Source organism: Syngnathus acus, chromosome 10, assembly GCF_901709675.1.
Source record: "Syngnathus acus chromosome 10, fSynAcu1.2, whole genome shotgun sequence".
Taxonomy (NCBI): domain Eukaryota; kingdom Metazoa; phylum Chordata; class Actinopteri; order Syngnathiformes; family Syngnathidae; genus Syngnathus; species Syngnathus acus.
The window spans coordinates 11,191,943-11,210,643 of NC_051095.1; the positions used below are offsets into that span (position 1 = coordinate 11,191,943).

An 18,701-nucleotide genomic window follows, 5' to 3' on the forward strand; every position below is an offset into this window, starting at 1 on the left:
AACATGTATGCATATACAGGCCTGTCTCAGAAAATTTGAATATTGTGATAAAGTTCTTTATTTTCTGTAATGTAATTAAAAAAACAAATGTCATACATTCTGGATCCATTACAAATCAACCGATATATTGCAAGCCTTTTATTATTTTAATATTGCTGATTATGGCATACAGCTTAAGAAAACTCAAATATCCTATCTCAAAATATTAGTATATGATAAAAAAAGTATACTAGTATGGTATTTAACTTATCACTTGAATCGTCTAATTAACTCGAAACACCTGCAAGGGTTTCCTGAGCCTTGAAAAACAGCTTGGTTCAGTAAACTAAATGACAAGTATGGAACTTTATCACAAAATTCTAATTTTCTGAGACAGTCCTGTGTATGCATACACGTTATTTAAAAACTACTATAAGTGTCATAAAATCAAGATTACCCAAAGAGAAGCATAATTTCGCCGTTGTTGCATAACGGCGCATCCCTTCATGCAATAAAGTTAGCCGTTAGCTTGGAGAAAACGTGCATACAAGAAGTGGTGTTTCAGTGAGTGGTTCTTTCTTTCCTTGGAAAATCGTAAATCTACATTCTGGTTTACATAGTTCACACCAGGAGACGCAACACGTTCACTGACTGATCCGTTGATGCACGGGAAGGCAGTTCACCCATTATCTCGTTCGCGAACGGGAAAGTCAGGATTCGTTCCCTCACTGATCCGTTCTCGCGATGAACTGGAAATGCAAATCACTCACTCACTGACTCGTTCAGGGAAGTTACGTCATTTTCTTCTTCGTTTTGTTTTACGGCGAGGTGGCACCAGCTTCAATGCGCATTACTGACACCTACTGGTTGAGGTCATATGAACTGAAAAAAGAACGAATCACTTTAGGGAGTGATTCGTTCACTCTCGTTCACTGAAAAAACATTCGTTCACTCACGAGCCAACACTAGTGGGGACTCACTTGTCCGGGACGGGCGTCCATCCCAAGTGTTTCCGCGCATGCACGCTCAAAAGCATTTTTAGTTGACATTTGCGTTCCTCTGATTGCTGGAGGATGACATCTGCATCCACCCGACTGTACTGCATGAGCGGCGGACATCACCTCCAGATTCTCCCCGACGGGACGGTCCACGGCCAGAGGGACGACACGGACGTTTACAGTAGGATGAGGCGTTCACGGACTCTCTGTACATTACAAAAATCCTGTAACATCCAACTGAAACCCTATATTAAAACAATATTGCATATTTTACTGCTTATTACAATTTGTTTTATTATTAAAAACGATTGCATATGACATTATTTTAAATAAAACAAAATATTTAAAGTAGCTTCATGTATGCAGTTATAAACCAATTTAAAACCTCGCTGACAGCACGAGCCAAGACTGACAACTACAACACGTACAAGTCCCAGAAGTATCAGGTGGACAGCTGGTATGTAGCGCTGAAGAGAAATGGGAAACCTGAGCTGGGTCCCCGAACTCACATTGGACGAAAGGCCATCTTCTTCCTCCCCCGCCGGCTGGATTGAAACATTCACCCAAATATGCTTATCAAAAATTGACCTGATTGAATGAAAACCTGTCTGTCACCTAGTAGCCGTTCTGTGAAGCTAACCATTCAAGTAGACATTAACAGCAGTTTATTACTTTATAATTGTAATTACTTGTGTTCTTGCTGTTCACTAACCAACACAACTGATTAATATTTAACACCAAGTATGTGACAGACACACTAACCAGGTAGCTGCTCACAAAAACACCTTGGTCAGATATAGATGACGCATTATTTTTTCAAAGTGTTCATATATTAAGACTATGTCCTGTATATGAAATAATTTGTTAAAATGTGTCGTGTGAAATGTCAATCTAATGAATAGACATTTCCTAAAGAATTTAGAAATATACTACGAATACTGCAGCAATCTTGCTGAATATACTGCCACCTAGTGGTCATTTCGTGAACTGCATAATACTCATTCTCAGTTCTCTGCCTAATGTGAAAGTGTTTTGTGAAAAGGGATAATGATTAAATATGCTGCATACCACAGTGCCTTTTTGCAGCCTTAGCAAACAGGAACTCAAGAGCACTCAGAAAAACGCAATATCATAGTGACATTTATTGAACTAGGTCTTCCCTTCCGTACAGCGTCAGGACAACAAAACCTCATCGATGTCACTCTACATCACTTTAAATGAGCATCAAAGCTGTGACAGTGAAGTTGAACTAATTTCCATTTCAATTGAAGGTGAAATCATTAAGGCTAAAAAGAAAACAGTTGTGCTTCAATGGAGAATCCTTCTGACAGGCAAATCAGAATTTTCATCAGACTTAAACTTGAGGTCAAAAGATGATTCCTCAGTCAAAGTGCGCCTGCATATGACATTCTTTGATAAAGTTCTCGCTCTACCCACAGGATGGCAAGCACCTTGGCCGTGCTCATTTTCAATTCCATGAAAATAAACGAGATCACAAGGTTAACAAAGTTACATTGAGAGTCAAGTGCGGGCATCCAATAACAAAGTGGCAAATACTTCCCACTTTGTTGTGATGCCATTAACAAGTGACTCAGAAGATTAACTTTATTCATTTGTCATTGGGGGAGCCTAAATCTTGTTCTTTTACATCTCACACTGAATTTAAATCCATTTTAAAGACTAAAAATATTTAATCTGAATGGTTAAACATCAAAATGGGCAATAACCACATGTGACACAAGGGTGCAATTTTGGACGCTGCACCTGAGTTGTACAAAACATGCATTACGAGCATGTACATTGAACCAGTGATTCCCAACCACTAATGTGCCACGGAAAAATTCCACTAAACTGGTCTGAAAGTTATTTATTTACCACAAATAATATGTTCATATAGTGGCAAGCAGAACAAGTAAATGCTCTTCCACTGGATGTCAGAAGCCACATTTAATCTGTACTTTTTTGTGACGTTTGTCTGTTTTGGTGCTATATGCCTTGGCTCAATAAAGGTTGGGAAACACTGCACTGTTGGGACATACATCCTGTGTCCCGGAACCTTTTGTCCACGTATCGTTACTTGGAGAGAGAAAAAATGCCCTGAATGAGTCACTTGGGGCAGGAGACAACACTGTTAACCCTCAAGCTAACAGTTGAGTGAGCTATGTGGGCGGAGCTGTGCAAGTGTGTGAACAGCGCCTATATAACAGTCACAATAAAACCATGAGGTGGCGCTATAGAGTGAGTGAGCTGCATGCTTATATGGCGCATGTTGAATCATAAAGACCTGTTGAGACGTCCAGCCTCTCCTTGGAGAGCAAGAGTCATGCTTGTAATTCTAGCAAAGCAATAATAAGGCATCACTTATTAAACGTTACACACAAGATGTAGCTAACATGCGTCGCTAATGACTGACTACACTGAGGGACGAGTACTGCTAACCGCTTTCCGAGAATACAATGGCAAACAAAAAGTCGACTATTTCCTCAAATGGTTTCATTCGCTACAGAGCCGTCTTGATTACTGCGTCGTGTCATGTCCTCGGCCTCCACATCCGATCAGCTGGATTGAGAAAATAGAAATTATCAAACAGGAATAATTTGTGTTTAATGAGGAAAAGTGACATTTCAACAACTTCTTCATGTTAGAGGACATGTGGAAAATGTACTGGAGTTTCATACGCACATATACTGTCGCGAGAGTACAAACCGTAAATCGCAAAAAAGCATTTTTCACTTGTCCGAAAATGTCGGTCTGCACTCCCGCCTGACTTCAAGCCGCACTCACCTCGGTCTAATAGATGAAGAGCACCCTTGTTCGGGGTAGATTGGCGTAGGTGGGATCAGCCAGCTTGCGCACTCGGGAGTAGTTGACAAAGCCTCTTACGAACAGCATGAAGCCTGCAATGCAAACATTGGTAAAGCGTAGCTAGCATTTTGTCCAAAAGAAGAAAAAAACAGTTTTAAATGTAGTTTTTACTCACCCAAGGCCAGGAACACCCACCACAACCAGTACTGGCCATCAAAGTAGCCAGGGAAGTAGGTGGAAAACTACGAAGAGCAGCCATCGACAAATCAAAACACGAGCTACAGTCGGCATACATAATTAATCCGAACTATTTCTCACCCTGACGATAAGAACCCATTTGATGAGGGACAGGCCAAAGCCTGAAATGGCTCCGTATCGACCGGCAGCTGACGTGGTCAAACAGAAGGACAAGAAGAAGCCGATCCAGTTGAAGAGGAATGCCACTGAAAGACAAAAACTCTGACATTTTCTTTTGCTGTCAAAGATTGTGGAAGTTGACATGATTTGCTTTCGAGGGCCACATAAAAAGGTGTAGAGGACCACGTCTGACCCCCGGGCCTTGAGTTTGACACCTGTGATCTTGCGCCTTCCTAAGAGTTCTAGTAGCATGCAGATGTTAACTTGGTCAGTTTTGTCTCACGTCATTTTGCCGTCAACAGACAATGCTGAAGTAGAATGAGGAGCTTCATTTAGACGCCTTTGCCCTAATATCAAAGTCGTGCTTTGACGCCGTCTTGTGGAAAGTTTCTTACTGAAGAAAGTGAGCATGAATATGCCGTCATTGCCTATCCGCAGCTGGTCGGCATCTTCAAAGTCGTCTCGGGCCACAAATTCATCCTCCTGCAAGCAAATAGTTGATTAAGTGATGCGGCAGCGAACAAATGAGCGGAGCGAAGAAAGTACCGTGACTCTTCCGGTGACGAGGGGGACGGCAGCCTCCGCTTTGCTTCGCTCCGCTTCGTCGTAGGACGGCAAAGTGGTGGCCACGCTGTAGGATGGAGGGTTGGGGAATCTGCCGCCATCTTCCTTATATTCAAAGAAAGCTGGCGAGGAGAAAGCTCTTTTGTCATGAAACTGTTCATTTTGCTAAAAGTGTGCTTTTGCATTTAACACCGTCATGAGGAGAAGCAGTTCAATAAATGGATGGATTGACGGAACATATTCTTACGTCGCAAACTAGCATCGCTCATAACCTCAAAGCATCTTATTTCTCTTAGCCGCAATCGAGGACCTTTTGTAAATGGTAATTTACTAAAAGCAGAGCAGAGTGGAAAAGGGGGGGGGGGGGGGGGATACATTAGAGTGGAATGCATCCATTACTGTTAATGGTCCATTCCATTCAAGGCAAGACTTTCATGTGGCTGTCGTCCAGCGGCCGCCTTTGTGTTTTGCCCAAACACAACGGAGGGCAGTCAAGTGAGTCAGTGGACTCGCATCCATTTACAACATGTATGGTCTGTCCACAAATTACACTACTGGTGGAGATTTGGCATCCATGTTTTCGCACATTAATTCATTAATTACAGTAAGAACAATTCAAGTTGATGTGAACAAATATTTGTCCTTGAGAAAGAAAATGGATGGATGGATGGATGGATGGATGGATGGATGGATGGATGGATGGATGGATGGATGGATGGATGGATGACTAATTAATTCCTAATGTACAGCAGAAACAAACTTTTAATATCAAGGCCAATGCATTCCATTTTAGTAGTTCAATTCAAAATGGGAAACTCAAAAGCACTTTTTCAAAGATTCAGCACACACACACGGTAAAATATGTTTTTGTTTCCCCCAAATTATAACAATTACAATTTACACCTAAATAACACGAAGAACTTTTAAACACCAAAATCAGATATGAATTGGCCTATACGCAGCAATTTCAATGCAAGTGTAAAATAAATCGGCGCTATATCAGAATTCTACTCCGAATTGAACTGTTCTACAATAGCGTGATTAATTGAGTCGCACCAGTACCAACTTGGAGGTCTACTGTACGTATGAGATGAGGCAGACGAAAGCTGCCGAACCTGCATTAGCTGCTTCGACGCTGGTGTAGGGCGGTGGCGCATCCGGGGAAGGACCCTCTTCGGACGTCGGGAGCGGCTCCTCCTCGTTCACCAGCTGAGTGATAAGGAACAACGTGTCAATACCAGACCAAAGCTCCACATGCTGACGAGGAGGAATGCGTCAAATATCACCTATCGATCAACAGGATAATGACCAAATCAATATTTAAAGTGCATAATGTTCAACTGAAACAAGCATAGGGAAAATTATTTTACTTATAATCGTGACAGTAGAATAGATAATGGATAAGATGATCAATGACAAATTTTAATCAGAGGTGGAATTATGTGCCACTAAAGGTATTTTTGACTGATTATCTACTTTTTTCTAGCACATTATGTTTTTGAGAGGTTTTACCTTGCAATATAGATTTTGTTTATAGCTATGACGTTTCATAAAATAGTCCACTTGTTGCTAAACCTAACTCTTAATTCATAAATGTTACTTAAACTGTATTACATCTTATATAGTTATTGCATTATTATGAACACCTGATGCGCTAGAGAAAAAACTTGGGCAGATTCGAAATCAGCACAAACAAATTCATCTATAAAAATGAACTAGAATTTCTAATTATTATATGTAACAATTTGTTGACCAGAGTTAATTTCATCAACTAAATTTGAGGACAAACATTGCATGAACAGACAAACGCCCGGTTTACATGTTAATGGTGCTCAACCAATTAAGCGGCTGGCTCATTTGATCAAATGAAATTAGAACATTAGAAACTGGCCAATTGTCTTAGTTGTTTTTATTTTGTTGCTCTTTCTTGGTTACTTCCACAATTGCACATTACAACACAAGATAAACATGATGAAATGCAAACAAAAGGCAATGTTTCTCTCATCTAAAATCTAGCTAGTGAAGGGCAACGTACTGCAAAACTGTCAAATGTTCTGCCTGCATTTCATATTTCATATCATTACTAAACTTGGTAATGTTAACAATTTCTATATTTGAATTAGTCTACCGATGAATGTCTTTTCTGTGAATCCGATTTATTCTTCCAAATGTCGTAATTGGCCCCCCCAGAAAAAAAATCCATATTAGTCAGGCCCTACTTCGCTCGATGGTAATGATTTATATGGTTGCAAGATGTTATGCTCTTAAATCAGTGTAGTTTGTATTCTATGACATTGTTGATGAATGACATTTCAAGTTGTTTCTTTGGAAAATAACACTGGGTTGCGGTTAGCGAGACGTAGCTAATGCTAACTGACGCAGGATGGTGCTAATATGTTGTCAAATGCGCTTGACACACGGATCGTGATGCGTTTCAAGTGTTTTGTGCACGATCCAATAGAAGCAAAACATTATCAAATGCGACGCGTTTCTTAACGCCAATGACAGGCTAAGCTAGCGGGAGCAAATATCAGGCTAGCGTCGGTTGATTATGCTGAGCTCGACTTTACCTCTTGATATCTGACGTTGCTGTTTTGCTCAGCCATCGTAAACGCCTTGTGTTGATTCAAATAACCTCTTCCGACCCAGGAGGGCAAAATACGTTGAAGAAGAACGGCCCTCGCCGATGAACGAGGGGCTGTTAGGCTGCCTTAAGTCGGCCGGCCACCTTTTTCCTTCACGAGCTCCTCCAACTAGGTCTGATGATGCATTCACGGCTTTCGGAAATTGCGCAATGGATTGTTGTCACGTCACAGATAATCGAATTGAGCACAAATCTGGAAACAAACTAAACACCACAAGTTGCATTGTCTGATATTCGAAATATTAGGCAGCCTGAGGTCATCAGCTGGAGTTGTATAAACCGTCTCATCATTTTTTTTCCTGTAAAGTCCAGATAATGAAGAGTTCCTGGTGTAAGTAAAGGTAACACGAGTTGAGGGACAAGAAGATTGCGAATCATTTTATTATAAATGTGCAAGAGCAGTAATAACCAAAGATTTGTTTAACCAGTCCCGCCCCATGCTTTACTGCCCCATGCTTTACTGCTAAAATATACATGAATTATTGGAACTTTTTTTTTTTTTTTAATGCATGATCCCAAAAATTGTACAAAGCATCCTTATTTGTTGGACTCTACATCGGGTAACTCTACCAGCTTGTTGTGCACATACATCATCCCTACAGGAGAGAAAAACAAAAGAATAAGCACTTTGAAATTCATATTGACTGATGTTGTACATAGGCATATTGCTGCCCGCATAAAAAAATGTTTCAAGGGCTCATTGCATCACAAATCAGAATATGGATTTTATGACCACGTTTTATTGTCTAGTTACTTTTCACCCAGATTGTACTTTATACTTGGCTTCAGGCTCAAGTTATTAAGCACCGTTGATAAGATTCTTATCAGTAAACTTACTCAAAGGGGTATTTTGACGAACGGAGTCACCCTTCTTGAGCTAAGTGTTGTTCCTCATTTATCGGCGTGAGCCTCCATATATACAAGCGTCATAAATTCCACAAAAGCATAAAAAAGATTGCTATAACAACATTTCACACGATTCCATATTCAGAAGGTCACGAGCCGTCTTTTTTTCTTTTTTTATCTGGCAGCAATACACTTAGGCAACGGTATGATTAAATCTCACCTTTAAAATATTTCACAGTCTTAACCCTCAGTTCCAGCGTGGCGTCTTCGTCACACACAAAAACAGTTTGCGGGTGCTGCTGGAATGCAGACACGGTCCACATGTGGTTCACGCCTTCTTCGATGGCTTTGTACAAAGCAAAAGCCTTGTGAGCTCCAGTGATGAGAATCATCACCTGTGGAGCAAAGCAAACATGTCTTCTTGCATTTTAGCGAGATATTAAGGCTGCGTTGACACCCTTCTTGGATCTAACCTCCTTTGCATCCATGACGGTGCCCACTCCAACGGTCAGGGCCATGGTGGGCACTTTACTGAGGTCTCCATCAAAGAATCTTGCATTGGCCACAATGGTGTCCCTTGCCAAAGTCTTCACCCTGGTCCTCGACACCAAGCTTGAGCCCGGCTCGTTAAAGGCGATGTGGCCATCCGGCCCAATTCCTGAGGTGACGGAACGATTGTGTGACGTGACATGATGTGATCTGTCGTAAACACACGGTCTTAATCTGAGCTTGGTTCGATACCTCCGACAAACAGCTCGATGCCCCCGGCCGCTGTTATTTTCTTCTCGAAGGCGTCACACTCTGCTTGCAAGTCTGGAGCGTTGCCATCAAGGATGTGCGTGTTCTCGGCTCGTATGTCGATGTGCTTAAAGAAGTTATTCCACATGAAGGAATGGTAGCTCTCGGGGTGATCTCTGGGAAGTCCTGCATTTGGGGGGGGGGTTCATCAAAGCGCATTAAAATAATTGACTTCCATACTCCATTACATTCCGGACCACCCCCGCAATAAGTGAAATTTGCGCTATAGAAATATCCTATTTGAGTAGCATATTTGTTTTTGGCTGCGATCGGCTGACAACCGGTTCAGGGTGTCCCCCGCCTACTGCCCGTTGACGGCTGGGATAGGCTCCAGCACTCCCGCGACCCCCGTGGGGACCAAGCGGTTCAGAAAATGGATGGATGGATATTTGTTTTTGGCTCACAAGACAAAGAAAAAATAAATAAATAAATAAGGTTTGGGCAGTCGTAAGTCGAGGGACTACTGTCAGTCCACTAGCAGCATATTTCTGAAAATATGTCTGTGAAAGCCATTTTGTACTTCCGCTGCACTGTTGCATAACAGTGGAGCTAATTTAGCTACTCAATGAATCTGCAGCTATGCTGTCTGAAGTTCCAAAGCAAGAGTCACTATTGAGCAAGCATATGAAACGCGGAACCCACAAGTTGAAATGCTTTCAATGTCTTTCTGAGGACTTGCAGTAATTGGTTCCATTAGTTCTTGACCCAGCAGTATTTGGGGGCTGAGCGAATTTCAACTGGAAGAATTGGCAATTGCTGTAAATTGTGTCAATGTGTAAATTGTATGTGTGTTAGAGGGGGGGCATAAATTGTTTCCATTTAAGAGTGATGACTTACCCACATATTCATCCATGTTGAACGTCTTGACATATTGGAAAGAGATTACTCCTTTCTTGTAATACTCAATCAGTTTCTTGTAACAGCCTAAGGGAGTGCTTCCTGGAAGAAAAAAAAACAAAGACAAAAAACGCTTGGGCTGCTCATTGGTTTTATAACCCCCTCTCCCCCCCAAAAAAACAAAACCATTTTGAATGTCGAATTGAAAAAAATAGCGAGGTTAGCAATGAAGATACTCACCAGTAGGAAGGCCAAGAGTGAAAAAGCGGTCTGGGCCAGGTTTGAAAAGTAAAATTTTATTTCTGATGTACTTTGCAGCCCACTCGCTTGACGCTTCGTAGTCATTGAGGATAATCAGTTTCATTTTCCCGTTTGTAAAAAAAAGAAGAAAAATAAAAAAGAGATACTAAAGCTAACCTGGATGGAACTAAGGACAAAACACACCTACATCAGACTTCAGACTCATCAAAGCGTAAACCGGTCCAGTATAGTACGTTCCAAATACGATTGCTATTGTATATGCTATTAAACGAGTTACAAAAGAAGCTGCACAAAACTTTCAAAACACATTAAAGCAAAAACTTTAACGATTGTATTGTCACTAAAGACCGTAAAGAAAACAGTTGCGGCGGATTGCAACTGCCTCAGTGTACCGTTTGGCTGATCATGTGATGTGCGCAGTGGCGGATGGATAAGGAACTTGCAGCGGAAATTGCGTCACATCAGAGACCGTCATATTTTTGTAAAATTGACGTGCGTATTTTCAGAAAAAGGTTTGTCCTCCGAGCAAATTTAAAACTCGATGTTCTTAACATTATTTTACATTATAATTAGTAACTACTGATGTGCAGAAAGCCTAGTGAAACGGTCAGACATGTTTCTACAAAAAATTCAAAATGGGTTATATGAATTATGTAGATGTAATCCACGGATTTTTATGGATTCATTCACACCAATCAAATGTTACAAAACTGTGCCAAAGATGAGTTAAGACACTAACTCTTGGCACAAGCCGACCGTCACAACAAAATAAACAACTTTACTGAGAAATCATATCAAAATCTTGTCAAATTGTGAAGAAGTTTATCTTTCTCAAGGGGTTTATAAAAATAAATTGCAGTATTATAAAGACTGTGAAGATATAAAAATTGTGAAGAAGTTTATCTTTCTCAAGTGGTTTATGAAAATAAATTGCAGTATTATAAAGATGTACCTCAATGTGTTACAAATAGGCATCCTGCGTCGTTGGTGATGTCATTTTCCACACGGCAAAGCGCACTGCAAGGTATTTTTATGGAGTGAGGCAAATTATAAATTCAGATTAATCAGCAGACTTTTTTTAGCCAATTAATCGTCACTGGATGTTTTTAATACAGTCTGTTATTAAGTTTTCTCCTAAAGTTAGGAAGCAACTCGATGGGATAGTGCACTTCTCGATGACTGAAACCACAAAAACTGTTAACTGATTTCCATTCTGCTTGTGTCATTAAAAACAGCATATTCATTTTAAAGGCAGAATTATTGAGACTGTGGTGTTTGGTTACATTTGATTTAGCACACCACAAATGCGTTCGGTCAGAGCATGTTTCGGTTTAGTGTTTAAATGTCATTGAAGAATTGGGACTGATTTCCAATACCTTTATTAAAGTCATATTGTGACAGACCAGAACATGGAGCACAGAACAGAAATAAATACCATCATGATGGCGCTCGTCAAACAGGCTTATTGCAGCTGGCTTCAGAATGATGTCATCGAGGGGGGAAATAAAGAGAGATGGATGCCACGGCATCAGACAGAGCCACCACCCGCAGCTGGGATTAGTGTGCTAAAAACTCTGCCTGCTGTTGACATAAGTGCATTTCCTGAAACATTCCACCTGCACTGATAACACACGCAAGACAGCAACTCAATCTCAATCGACCAGCTCCCAAAATTGGGAGCTCTGATGCCGCTTCAGTCAAGGTCCATCTCCGGCTTGTTTTCCGTTTCCGAGGCGGCGTTGCCCGTGTTTTCGCCCATTCCCTTGTCTGCACTTTCTTCCTGAGCCTTCTCCTGTCCGTTCATGGGCCCGTTCTGTTCCGCTGGTGTGTCCTCTTTAGGCAGCTCCACCTTTGGCTTGGGCTTGGTCACGGTAGCGTTACAGGCAGAGAATAGCTCCTGGAAAAGTTCACATACAACGATTGATTCATTAGACCCTAATGAGATGTCTAATTGTGCGCTTTTCTCATGAACCTATCTCTATTGCACTGTGCAGAACGGATGGAGCTTCTCACCCTGGTTTTTTCTTGAATTTCCTTAACTCTTACAGTGGGATCCATCATCAAGCTCTGCTTGCTTTGCTGGTTCATGGCACTGTTCATCCACATCATGGCTTCAGTGGCCAGCTTGTCCACTTTGGTGACGTCGGCTTCATCTATGTGGTCGTACTGCTCCTCCTGAGCAACACAAATTCAAGTCAGATGACAATCAAGTACAGTTTTAGAAGCTACGGCAAGGTGAGCCACTCTTTGACATGCTTACTTTCATTTTACACGCATCAACAAATTTCATGTACTGTTGGATTTGTTTCCCCAACTCGTCAAACGCTTTAGGCCTCTCCTCGGCCTCTGTGTAGCGCTCCTGAATAGGCTGGCCCAGTTTCTGCAGGAATTTCAAGACAGTCAAAATATCCTTTCAGCGATCTGACAGAGCAATATAAGAGTTGATTTAAACTGCAAATGACCTTTAAGTCTGCCAGCCTGTCAATGTACATCTGCTTGGGTTGGTCCTCTCCATCCTCATACAGCCAGTTCTCAGTATCCATCAACTTTGATGATAAGGCATCCCTTTCCTGAAAATACAAAATATTATTTGGCATTAGGAACACCTTGTCTCGTTGATGCTCCCCCAAGTGGTCTGGAATGCCAACTTACAGCTTCGCTCACAAACTTCTCCAGCATGCCTTGCAGTTTGTCCCTCATCTCATACACATACTCTTCCACGTAATTCTTGGCATCATTCCTCTCCTTCTCCAGTTTGTCCTGCATGATCATCTTACCCTGTGGGGAGACCACTTTGTGTAAATAAATGAGCATCAAATTGTTCTGACAATGTATCCACGCTGCGAGTACCTCGTTTTCCACAAAAAGATTCAGCATGTCGTCTGCTAGTTGCCACTGTGGGCTGTTTTCAATGGGAAGATCCAAGACTTTGGTTTTGACTTTGGGCTTTTTTGCTTGTGGTGGCTGGTCAGACTTCTTCTCACCTTTGCCCTCTTCTGTGGTAGTCTAATCGCAATTGGATTCTTTTACAAACTCATTCACTCCTGACGTGCATGCTTGTTCAAAACAATACATTTGTTTTCCATTCACCTCCATCTCCTCATTCTCTCGTGGCGTCTTCTCTTCTTGTTCTTTCTGACCATCTCCCTCATCCTGCAGCTCCTCCTGGTCAGTTTGCATCTTGTTCTGCAGAGAGCAAACAACGTCATGGTATTAAGCCCCTCGAGCACAAATCCAATTGCAGCTAACAAGGGCTGTAAAGTTAGTGATGGGGAAATGAAGTTTCAAATTTGCTTCATGAACCAGTTATTGCATTTTTGACTCCTATAGATGGCACTGATGGCTTAAATAAAGCTGTTTAAGAAACACGTCTGTGTGTTTTCAGCCCAATGCTGAATACAGAGTTAAAAAAAAATACCACTGGTTCATGAAGCAAATTTGAAGCTTCATTTTCCCATCACTACATAAAGTTTAGTATTGATGTTATTATTACCTCCCCATCTTTGTCATTGACCTGCTCCGTCTCCATGGGTACTTCTGCCTCATCTGACTTGATCACCTCGACCAGGGAGGCACTGGACACACTGAAGATTCCGTGGATGTTGACTCGGACCTTCACTTTCACCTTGGAGCTCTCGCCGGAAGCTTGAGGAACAACCTTTTGAATCAGAAATTGACCTGTTTGGGAGAAAATGGACATTTTTTTTTTTTTTTTAAACAGCAAGAGTTTCACCCTGGAATGGACGATTTCTAATATATGGGGAAATTATTAATATGAACAAAGCAAAGGTCAACCAACTTCCCAGAATAGATTGTGTTTGACTTTAGAGGCTCCACTCTAGTTGCTTACCGATGGTCGGGTCAGGGTAGGGCAACGCATTGGGGTTGTTGTAGTACGCCTCCAGAGAGAAAGGCTCTTTGCGGTAGAACGTCAACACTTTGGAGAAAGGTGCTGGGTGGTTCACGGGAAACACCTCGCAATCACTACAAAACAAAACCATGTCAAATCGTCAATGCTACAATACATAAAGACTGGAGAGTAGAAAAGATGGAGCAAAAGTGGTCTGTTTTACCTGACACCTTCCTCAGCGGCAGAATGCCACTTCAAGGAGATAGGATATGGAACAGCGTCGGTGATGGAGAACTCGCGCACTTTGAAGGCGGGTGACAGGATTGCGCACTGTGGGAAAGGAGCGTTGTCGTCACATGTTGCAATGGAGGCAAAGTCATGTAGGGGAAAACTGCTTTGGTGATCTGAACCTCAGTTTTCAAATAAAAAGGAAGACTAATTCCAAATTGATTGACCGATTGATACCAAGAGCACAATTGTAGCATTAGTAAGACTAACCCAAAAAATGTTATTGTTTCTGTGTCGAAAAAGTTTCGGCCAAAAACTCATGCTGAGCATGAGAAACGTGCGTCAATCAATAAAAGGAAGGAAGTGCGATATACCTGCAGAGCAGCTCCTCTGGCCACTGCTTCGTCAGCATTCAGCGTAGTGTTCAATTCCTTCCCGAAGAATTTGCTGATTCTCTCTTTGACGGCTGGGATCCTGGAAGCCCCGCCCACAATCTCTACTGCATAGATGTCGTCCTTTTTAAGTTCTTGAGGGACACAGAGACAAGCGAAAGAATTAGAGGACTGTACTTGTGTCCTAAATAATAAAAGAATGACACAGTGTGATGCTTACTGGATTGTTCCAGAAGACTCTGCAGGGGAGGCTCCACTTTGCCAAAAAGGTCGGCGCTCATCTCTTCAAACTTACCCCTTGTGACAGGGGAGAGGAGGAATAATCAATGACACCTGACTTAATGACAAAGAAACTTCATCTACGTACCTGTTGAGCTTTGCCGACACGTCTATGTCATTCATGAAGCATTCGATGTTCAGAGGCAGGTCGGAGGAGTTGGCGCTCATGAGCTTTTTCAGTTTCTCACACTCCATGTAGAGCCTGACCAGAGCCCGGGGCTTTGACTTCACATCCAGCTTGTACTTCTTGCCAAATTCCTCACAGAAGTGCTTGACTAATACCCCATCAAAATCCTTGCCTCCCAGGTCGGGATCACAGGCTGTGGCGAGAACCTGGGAGACGGGGAAGCATTTGTTAATGCAAAAAGCCTGTCGAAGCTCGAATAGCACTTTTTTTTTTGGGGACAATTCCCAACCTTAAGTTTGCCCTTGTTGAATGCGCATACTGATGTCTGGTACCCACAATGGCCCAGGTCCACAAAAACCACATTCCTGGCCTTCTCTTCCGGAGCAGGTAGATCCTGCTTATAGATGCCATATGCCAGAGCCACTGCAGAACAACAATTGGTACATCATTAATATTATTGGCAGAAAAGACACATAGCCTGGAATTATCTGGGTGTAACTCATGTACTAAAAGCAAACATGTCACGGCAGGACAAACATGGGTGTGTTGGGTGGAATGAAGGCTGGCTGATTATACCAGCTATTGCTTCTTTCCTTGTAGTGTCTAAATAAATACCAAGTGGCCCATGTGTTACATTTGGCACAAATCCTGTGGGCTTCAGTATTAGGAGCACAAAAAACATATTGCTTTTACAGTTTAAAGCTACAGTATATAACACCTTGAATATTAAGAATGATACTTGTGGTCACAATTGTGTAGACCTTCGCAATCTTTGTCATGCCTGTTGTTTCTAATTGTTGTAATTGACAAGGAGGTAATATTAACCGCCTCGAAGACATGTGCTGGTATCCTAGCAACAAGAAATATCTAGAGAACTCCCAAAAAAAGAGGTTATGGCTGCGCTCAGAAATAAGGAAGCTTTTGCTAGCGTTCTCATTTTGTTTTTGGGTGTTTGACAGTAAATGGCTGTATTTTTTCCTTCAACTTTATATCTGCAGCTTGTTTCAAACCTAAATTTGGCCTGCTAGCACAAAGCAGAAAGAAAACTACGGCTGGTTCTCGTTTCAGCCCTAGTAAAATGGAATTGGGCACTTGAACCAGAAGTGTAAATTCAGCCAGAGGAATCATCGTGAATGCCGACTGGGCTACTTAGCCTACAGTACATAAAGAACATTCACAAAAAAAGTGATACACACCAGCAGTTGTCTCATTCATTAGCCTCAAGCAGTTGAGTCCTGCAATCTGTGCAGCATCAACCACCGATCGCCTCTCAGAGTCAGTGAAGTAGCAGGGGACCTAGAAAACAGCAGGAAATCTTTGGGGCGCGTTGCAGTTGTTAAGTGTGCACGCAGTCCTCTTTGCATGCTTGCAGAAATTCTATCAAACCTTCAAATGTTCCGTCTTTTCCTACTTACCGAGACAACGCAGTCAGCAACGGGCTTCTTCAGTGCACTTTCTGCGGTCTCCTTCAGCTTGGTGAGAAGCATCGCAGTAACCTGTTCAATGCTGAACACCTTTTCCTCCTCCATATACATGACCTATAGGGGGAGCCAAATCAACACAATTTAATCCCCATACACTAAACATGATTTGATGTTGCAGTGCAACATTGGTAATAGCAGAAGCAGTTACAGTAATCATAATACAAAAACACAATTTATAAGCAAGAAAAAGCAGTTCATTTTTTGTGTGTAATACATCACTAAAGGGTAAAAGCAAAAACCTGTGCGTTATTGAAACCTCCCCAATAAGATTTTTTATAATGCACTATCCACGTCTTTTTACCTTTAAACATTTTAATCCTAACATTGTTAAATCGTCTTATGCATTACAGTCAAGAATGTTAGAAAGGATGATTCATTCCGTCTTTAGGGCAAGGCAACTCATCATCAAGTATTAAATTCACCGCATGTTATTGTTCAGCATTTACTCGCCTTTACGTTTGTACACCATATTACAAATAATAATATTAAGCTGTTACTTAACAGACTGCCTGTCCACTTAAAGGTCTTGTAATGGCGATAGTTTGTCTCTGGATAAGATTAAATCCATTTTCATTGTTTACTGAAGTGGAAAGTAGCTTAATTCTGTGAAATCAGAAGTGGACCCATACCCCAGAACAGATTGTGCTCAAGCATTTTATTTTTCAATCGTCTCGGTTACATAATAGCAGTCAACTTATTGGACTGTTTCTTTAAATTAAAAATGCATAGTGAGTTGTACACTATGCTGACATGGGTTTTCACACTATCACAGTTTAGCATGATGGCCAGATTTGTCACGGCAGCAAGTCTATCCATTTTGTTTTCATGCACAAGCGGAATTTGAAGGAACTTCCTCACTATATGCTTACCTTGATTCCAGTAGTCCCTGTGGGCATTTGTGCAACATCGTAGACCAGGCTGGGTTTTAGGCGCTGCACGTATGGATCCGAGAGCGCTCGTCCATGAAATCTCTTGAAGCCTTGCACCGTGTTCTTGCAGTTTGTGACAACCTGATCAACCACAAAGATTCAAATTAAGTGAGTGAACACATGTTGCCATTCTGTTTGATATTACCATGCCACATTCTAAACATGCTCATTGTCAAAATCCTCCAGAGACAATGCTGTTAACAAGACAATACCAATTCCAATAAAATCATACCTGGCTTTTTGCAGCTGCACCAATTGATCGATTCCGTGGTCCAAAAGAAACGCATGCTCTATAAATAGAGAAGACAAATCCGTTTCGCCCTCCTTTGTGGCACAAGCAACAAGCATTTACTTGATGCATTTCAGTGTGTTTCATGCAATGGGATTGAAGTGTATCGGTGTAATAGCGTCTCATCTGTGATTTGAAAGCTAACCTAAAGCAAAATGAAATGATCAAGCCGTTTTGACAGCTAGTGTACGGCGGCCTCCTCCCAATCACGCGCATTTCAGTGCCCGTAGGCATGAGGAATAAATCGCTTGGTTATTCTAGGATAAATTCTGTAACATTGACGCGACATTTCCTTATTAATTTGAAATGCAATAAAATCCTATTTTATGCACAAAGGAAAGGCAGGGTCGTTTAGTTTAAACTCACGACGGTCACTAGCATTAGCCGTAGCACTCACATGCTGTTTCCTGTTGTGAAATTCGTTAGCATGTTAAATCGCCGTGTTAGCATCGTTAGCGTCACACAAGAGGGTGATGAACACGGGTGAATTCGCGAGCATTCCCGATTTGTTATTAGGCGCAGGCGACACTAAAGTAAAGTCATCGCTCATACTTACGGTGTACATCGGTCGCTGTATTCATTGGCGACAGTTTCGATCCCACCGGCACGGGCTACTGCTACATAGCAGTTCAAATAGCCCACGTCGAATCCAACAACTGACATCTTCAAACAAGCTAACGGGATAGTGTTGTGGAGAACAAATACACCGAGAAGGGCAGCGGTACAGTTCTGCGTAAAATGAGAACCTAGCAGCTACAGGGTTAGGATTTCACTCAGCGGCTGTCGTTGGTCCACCCTTGTTCTTGTTCCATGAAGCTGAGCACAGCAGCATGCGGTACACCGGCAGATGAGGCGAGAGGCTTCAAGAATTTTCTATCCGTGTCGCCAACCAATCGTGCGTGAGCCCGGTATGAGGAGACTGCGACACCTACAGGCCAGAAAGAGTAGCGTAGGGGAGCTGTGTTGTCCTGTACAACCAAAGTAGAACTGCAGGATCCATTGTTCATTTGGTAGCATCATATTTTTTACTTGCA

At 41.9% G+C, this 18,701-nt stretch overlaps 3 protein-coding genes across 3 annotated transcripts; all 3 read right to left on the bottom strand.

The window, feature by feature from the left end:
* Positions 1–2,103: 2,103 nt before the first annotated feature.
* Positions 2,104–7,483, bottom strand: ndfip1 (Nedd4 family interacting protein 1). Its single transcript, XM_037262985.1, has 8 exons — positions 7,274–7,483; positions 5,819–5,912; positions 4,686–4,825; positions 4,535–4,622; positions 4,101–4,225; positions 3,958–4,024; positions 3,762–3,874; positions 2,104–3,536 (listed from the first exon to the last, which is right to left on the bottom strand). Exons 1-7 carry the CDS (start codon positions 7,307–7,309, stop codon positions 3,768–3,770), a joined length of 657 nt encoding a protein of 218 aa, XP_037118880.1. The 5' UTR covers positions 7,310–7,483; the 3' UTR covers positions 2,104–3,536; positions 3,762–3,767.
* A 353-nt stretch (positions 7,484–7,836) lies between these two features.
* Positions 7,837–10,516, bottom strand: gnpda1 (glucosamine-6-phosphate deaminase 1). The gene is made up of 6 exons (XM_037262984.1): positions 10,069–10,516; positions 9,829–9,930; positions 8,935–9,117; positions 8,667–8,851; positions 8,414–8,588; positions 7,837–7,943 (listed from the first exon to the last, which is right to left on the bottom strand). Exons 1-6 carry the CDS (start codon positions 10,190–10,192, stop codon positions 7,885–7,887), a joined length of 828 nt encoding a protein of 275 aa, XP_037118879.1. The 5' UTR covers positions 10,193–10,516; the 3' UTR covers positions 7,837–7,884.
* A 936-nt stretch (positions 10,517–11,452) lies between these two features.
* On the bottom strand, positions 11,453–18,551 carry hspa4b (heat shock protein 4b). The gene is made up of 19 exons (XM_037261932.1): positions 18,224–18,551; positions 17,611–17,668; positions 17,319–17,459; positions 16,381–16,503; positions 16,162–16,261; positions 15,255–15,388; positions 14,927–15,171; positions 14,780–14,856; positions 14,542–14,693; positions 14,163–14,269; positions 13,940–14,073; positions 13,583–13,767; positions 13,180–13,275; positions 12,940–13,095; positions 12,742–12,867; positions 12,552–12,659; positions 12,350–12,469; positions 12,103–12,264; positions 11,453–11,986 (listed from the first exon to the last, which is right to left on the bottom strand). Exons 1-19 carry the CDS (start codon positions 18,328–18,330, stop codon positions 11,783–11,785), a joined length of 2,535 nt encoding a protein of 844 aa, XP_037117827.1. The 5' UTR covers positions 18,331–18,551; the 3' UTR covers positions 11,453–11,782.
* Positions 18,552–18,701: the final 150 nt, after the last annotated feature.

Bases quoted from the DNA above. Each gene is read 5' to 3' on its own strand.
- ndfip1 (XM_037262985.1), bottom strand. From the start codon at position 7,309: ATGGCTGAGCAAAACAGCAACGTCAGATATCAAGAG. The intron at 4,826-5,818 runs GTTCGGCAGCTT...TCTCCTCGCCAG, and splicing joins CGTCGAAGCAGCTAATGCAG to CTTTCTTTGAATATAAGGAA. The intron at 4,025-4,100 runs GTGAGAAATAGT...TGCTCTTCGTAG, and splicing joins AATGGGTTCTTATCGTCAGG to TTTTCCACCTACTTCCCTGG.
- hspa4b (XM_037261932.1), bottom strand. From the start codon at position 18,330: ATGTCAGTTGTTGGATTCGACGTGGGCTATTTGAACTGCTATGTAGCA. The intron at 13,276-13,582 runs GTAATAATAACA...TGCTCTCTGCAG, and splicing joins TCAATGACAAAGATGGGGAG to AACAAGATGCAAACTGACCA. The intron at 12,868-12,939 runs GTACTCGCAGCG...GTCTCCCCACAG, and splicing joins ATCTTTTTGTGGAAAACGAG to GGTAAGATGATCATGCAGGA.
- gnpda1 (XM_037262984.1), bottom strand. From the start codon at position 10,192: ATGAAACTGATTATCCTCAATGACTACGAAGCGTCAAGCGAGTGGGCT. The intron at 9,931-10,068 runs GTGAGTATCTTC...TTTTTCTTCCAG, and splicing joins CACTCTTGGCCTTCCTACTG to GAAGCACTCCCTTAGGCTGT. The intron at 7,944-8,413 runs GTGAGATTTAAT...TCTCTCCTGTAG, and splicing joins GACTGTGAAATATTTTAAAG to GGATGATGTATGTGCACAAC.